This window comes from Juglans microcarpa x Juglans regia, chromosome 3S (assembly GCF_004785595.1).
Source record: "Juglans microcarpa x Juglans regia isolate MS1-56 chromosome 3S, Jm3101_v1.0, whole genome shotgun sequence".
Lineage (NCBI taxonomy): Eukaryota > Viridiplantae > Streptophyta > Magnoliopsida > Fagales > Juglandaceae > Juglans > Juglans microcarpa x Juglans regia.
In genome coordinates, this window is record NC_054599.1 from 8,930,091 (window position 1) to 8,936,090 (window position 6,000).

General features: G+C 36.9%; 1 protein-coding gene and 1 pseudogene across 1 annotated transcript; both read left to right on the top strand.

Moving 5' to 3' along the window:
• The window catches only part of LOC121258664, a 42,586-nt pseudogene extending 39,114 nt beyond the window's left edge, over positions 1-3,472 (top strand).
• Positions 3,473-4,297, top strand: LOC121258665 (RNA-dependent RNA polymerase 1-like). Its single transcript, XM_041160210.1, has one exon. It carries the CDS (start codon positions 3,473-3,475, stop codon positions 4,295-4,297), a length of 825 nt encoding a protein of 274 aa, XP_041016144.1.
• Positions 4,298-6,000: the final 1,703 nt, after the last annotated feature.

A 6,000-nucleotide genomic window follows, 5' to 3' on the forward strand; every position in this document is an offset into this window, starting at 1 on the left:
TTTTCTTTCAAATGCAGTAATATGTATCTAATTGTCAACTGCATGTGCTCTAGTTTTCAGAAAATAAAGTGCAGAATTTGTGAGAATGGTTTTTTATTTTCTAAATTTAATGGAGCATTCTAAGTTCTAAAGTCTGTTATTTATTGTCCATATTGAAACTGCAGTTAAAGCTTGGGACTCAAACTTTGATATTATACCAGAGCCAAGGATCTTTCTATATAGCATGGATAATATAGTGCTGCGCTTTGGAAATCAGGTTTCGAGAAATAGTTTTTCTGTGCTGTGGAAGCAGGAAGATGTCTTTGGGAAATTTGATTTCAAGATGAGAAGATTGTATTTCTTTTTTTCCCATCTTTCCATAGAGTACAAGTTTGAAATCTCTTATGAGAACATTGGGAAGATTGAGCTATATCGTCCACGTGGTCAAGCAACAAAGTTTCTTGTCATTCAGGTTAGCTGGTGAAAAATTTAATTCAAAAATATATTTCATCAATTCTGTAGTTTTTTTTTTTTAATTGCACCGGGTGTCCGAGAACAACGTTTTGACTAATCCCGGGGGTGCACAGACCCTCGGCAAGACAAGTGCACCTCAAGTAATTCGAGAGAAAAATCATCCAGTCCGATGGTTCCAAGGGATTGTCTGCACCCAAGAGGATTTGAACATTAAACTTTGGAGAGAGCATATCACCAAAAGGCATTTACCACTTGAGGCAACCACTAGGAGTTAAGTGGGTTAATTCTATAGTTCATACAGGCATATAAAGCCAGTAATCTTGTCTCTCTCTTATATGCATAGGTTGCTATACTCTTTTTTATCAAAACTTTTGCCTTCCACAGTTAAATATCAGTCAACATTAAATAAGTTCACTAAATGAGTTCATGTTTGTATTGTAGTTATTTGGAGCTCCAACGATTTATAAGAAAGAAGTATCTAGTTGTCATCATTATGAGTGGGTGTGAGAAGTTGATTTCACTCCATCCTGCTGCATTGGCCAATCTTATGCTCTATGTTTGGAGCTTCCAAATAAGCTCCGGCTTCCGGAATTACACCTTGATTTCGTCCATTATAAAGAAAATGAAGACCAACTTGAATTGATGGAAGGTTCTCCTTTCTCATGTAGTTCAAGTCTTGTGCCCATTGTGAATCCACCCAAAGGCTTTGACCTTCCATATAATATCTTATTTAAGATCAATTCCTTAATTCAACATGGGTGTGTTCCTGGGCCAGCAATTGATGATGATTTTTATCAATTGGTCGATCCAAAGAGAATCAAAGTTGAGCACATAGAATTTGCCCTGGACAAACTTTTTCATCTAAAAGATTGCTGCTCTGAACCTGTGAAATGGCTCAAGGAGCAGTACAAAGGATATGCCACATCCACACGACTTCCTAGAACTGCCGCTATTTCTTTGGATGATGGGCTCGTATATGTACACCGGGTTCAAATTACTCCATCTAAAGTCTACTTCTGTGGTCCAGAGGTGAATCTCTCCAACAGGGTCTTGCGCAATTATCCTGAAGATATTGATAATTTTCTGCGTGTTTCTTTTGTTGATGAGGATTTGGGTAAACTTCAATCAACAGCTTTATCTTTACAAGCATCTTCTACAGATGAGGATAAGGGAACCAAAGTTTATGAGAGGATAATATCCACCTTAAGAAATGGCATAGTTATTGGTGATAAGAAGTTTGAGTTTCTTGCCCTTTCATCGAGTCATGCACATGATAGTTCTGTTTGGATGTTTGCTTCAAGACCTGGCTTGACTGCAGCAGATATCAGAGAGTGGATGGGTGATTTTCAACATGTCAGGAATGTGGCAAAATATGGTAACAGACTGGGTCAGTCTTTTGGCTCTTCTACAGAAACTGCCAGCGTTGGCAGAGATGAAATTGAAGTTATTCCCGATGTAGAAGTTAAGAAGGGACAAGTCACATATTGTTTCTCAGATGGCATAGGGAAGATATCTGAAGAATTGGCTTGCAAAGTGGCAACAAAGTTAGGCTGTAGCTCTGTTCCATCAGCATTTCATATTCAATATGGAGGGTACAAAGGTGTTGTGGCTGTTGATCCGACATCATTGGTGAAGTTGTCATTGAGAGACAGCATGTGTAAATACAAATCCCTTGACAAAAAACTCGATGTTTTGGAATGGAGTAAGTTTCAGCCTTGTTTTCTGAATCGCTGGATAATCACTCTTCTGTCTTACCTTGGAGTGAAGGATCAAGTTTTTCGAAAAAAGCAATGGGAGACTATAGATCAATTGAATGCCATGTTAACAGATCCGTTGAGAGCAGAAGAGGCACTGGAGAAGATGTTCTCAGAGGACATCACAAAAGTTTTGAAGGAAATGCTTATATGTGATTACAAGCCAGATGCAGAACCTTTTCTTTCAATGATGCTTCAAACATTCCATGCATCTATGTTGATGGCCTTGAGGTTTAGTACTTGGATTTTTGTTCCAAATGGGAGATTTATGATGGGATGCCTAGATGAAACCAAAACATTGGAATATGGCCAAGTATTTCTTCAAGTTTCTTGGTTTAGTAGGCACCTCTGTAACCAGTCAACGCATATGTTTAGTGCCAGCAGTTCAAACCCAAATAACTACATTTTTGAAGGTGAGGTGGTCGTTGCTAAAAGCCCTTGTCTACACCCAGGAGACGTGAGAGTCCTGAAAGCTGTTAATGTGCCAGCTCTACACCACCTGGTTGATTGTGTTGTTTTTCCACAAAAGGGAAAGAGGTAAGAGTTTAATATCCGATTTATATGAGACTTTAAAATGCAATAGTTGGTAATTCTAAAGCATGGAATCCTATTAATATGTGTACTCACTTGCACCAGAGTTTACATTTAATCCTATAGCAACATAAAATTCATCGCATCCTATTCATATTCATGACTACCTATTTGACTTTTATAATGTAATCAATAGAGAAAACAAGAAGACCCATTTATCTCAAGATATAATGTAAGCTACCATAAAGTTAAAATTGTAATGTAAAATATGCAATTTTTGGACATACAAGATTCAGACTAAACTCTGTTTTTACTTTGCTTTGCCATTTCTTCCTCAACTTATGACTTCAAAAGGTTCCAAATTTGTTGCCATTGCATTTTTTTTTTTTTTTTGGTTATTGTTTGGTCACTTGCCTTGGCCATATAGAATTACTCAAAAGTCATATTCAGCATTATTTCTGTATACACTCTTCACTAACATGATTTGAAAATAATTGTGTTCAGACCTCATCCAAATGAATCTTCGGGAGGTAACTTGGACGGAGATATGTACTTTGTTTCTTGGGACCGTGATCTTATTCCTCCTCTTCAAGTTGAGCCAATGGAATATGTTGCAGCATCGACCACGCAAGTTGATCATGATGTTACAATAAAGGTATCTAACCTCACATTTTCATGTCCTTCTACACAAACTTTCTTCCATACCTAACATATAAAAGCCTCTAATTGTTGTCATGCAGGAAGAAGAGGAGTATTTCATTAACCATATGGTCAAAGACAACTTAGGAATCATCAGAAAGGTCCACAGTGTTTTTGCAGACAGGGAGCCCCGTGGGGTAATGAGCTATGAATGTATGGAGCTTGCGAAGCTACACTCAATCGCCATTGACTTCCCGAAAATTGGTATTGCAGCTGAAATACCTCCTCATCTATACATCAAAGAGTATCCCGATTTCATGGAAAAGCCTAATAAATGTACCTACCGATCGAGATCTGTTATCGGAAACCTTTTCCGAGAAGTGAAAGCCATTGCACCCCGCACAAGTCCGGTGAAAGCCTTCACTTTGGAATCAGCAAAACTGCATTATGACCCTGACATGGAAGTAGACGGCTTTGAGGACTTCCTCAGTGATGCCTTCAGAAACAAAAGTGAGTATGATTACAAGTTGGGGAATTTGATGGATTATTACGGGATCAAAACTGAAGCTGAAATTCTCAGTGGCAATATTTTGAAAACGTCAAAACATTTTGTTCGGAAGAGGGATCTGGATACAATTAAATATGCTGTAAAGTCGTTAAGAATGGAAGCCAGGACTTGGTTCAATGAGGGAAGTGATGCAGACAGTGCTGATAATGCAAAAGCAAAAGCAAAAGCATCTGCATGGTATCATGTCACATATCATTATACTTACTGGGGTCGCTACAATGAGGGAATGAATAGGGCTCATTTCCTTAGTTTTCCATGGTGTGTCTATGACCAACTTATGCAAATCAAGAGGGATAAATTGAGCGTAAAGGCTTTAAATCTGTCATCGCCGGAGCATGAATTCAGTCAATGATTCATTTCTGTCATCAATTTGTATGAATGTGACAGATGTTTGATATGACTACTGTGTTACCTTTGCTTTGTATTGTTATTGGTATTTACTTGTAAATGCTCCAGGCAGATGTTTGGGGCTAGAGAATATGTTTTAGTTTCTATTGTATTTGAATAGATTTCCAGTTTTGCATCTTTTTATGATTCTGCAATATATAACAATTGGTTTGGAATGTTGATATGCTGTCGACTAGCATTGTGAGAATATAATGATTATTATTTTTTAATATAATAATGGTTTTAATATATCTTTCCGGGATTTCACTACACTCCTAAGGTCTAAAGAAATGCATCCACTAAATTTTGGGCGGGCTGTTACATCACTCCTATTCTACAAAAATGAATAAATATTTCAATCATTATGTTTATATCTATATTTACGAAATCATTTTCAATGTTTACAATGTGTTCGATGTTTTAACAGTTTTCAATATCTAACTCTAAGATCCCCTTGGTGTGAGAGTGCATGTCTCTGTGTGAGGAGTCGTTATTGTGAGTCCATATTCATGGAACGGGATAGAGGATTCCCTGAACCATTCCGCGAAATGTTGTCACGTACATCACAAGGGAAGGAGAATGCCTCTTGGAGAGTGGGTTGGAATCGTATTTGGCCACCTAACTTGATAGTTGGGATGTGAGATCTCTCGCCGTATCAAGTGGTGGTGTCTTCGAGTTGGTTGATGATGGATTATACAGGTTTTCTACTTGCATTTAGGATGTATTGTTACTCATCATAATATTACTAATGTGTGTTTTTTTTTTTTTTTGATGTATTTTGCATAAAGAAACGACAACTTTCTGAGTTGGTGATTCCTCACCGTGCTTGTGTATATACGTGTTAGCTGAGAGGGTGATTTCTCACCATGTAAAAGGGATGCACGTAGCTATAAGAGTGAGGGTGATTCCTCATCATGCATATACCTGTTCATCCAGTATTTTCATGAAAAGTTTTTATAGCATTTTCGGCACCATTATCTCTATTAGCAATCTTGTCATAGTCGCCTAATCTACTTATAGTTTCGTTCTTGAGACTATAGACTTTGATGCATGTCCAAACCCCTGCATGTAACACCCCCTTCCCTATCGTTAAGGATGTCACGTGTTTTCATAAAAATAATTTGGCAAGAGATATCATATTTAATAAAATAAACATTTATTTCATAAAAAGAATTATTTAATAAAAACATGTATCCAAATAATATTAAATGAAATAAATTGAATAAATTCATGTAATAAAAAAATTTATTCTAACAAGTTTGGAAGTTAATTGACTGCTCCATCTAATCCTATCCCACCTGCTCATGTTCCTCATCCTCACCTAGGTGGTTAAAAAAAAATATAAAATAAAACTAAAATGAGTTGAAAACTCAATAAGAAACTCATCACAACGTAAACGTAATAAACGTAGGATTTTTCATAAACTTTTTCATGTTAAAAATTTAAAGTTATGATCATTCTACATATGCTTATGACATGCATGACTTGTCTTGAATTGTTTTACACTTATCTAACTTATTTTACTGGCCAACATACTTAACTTTGTGTGCGAGATTGTGCACAAGTCCCACATCCTTTGGCCATAAGGGGAACTACTAGTAATATTCTATCATACTATGGTGGACGACGCTTAGGTTTGTGGTTTGCACATCCACCTATAAGAATCGC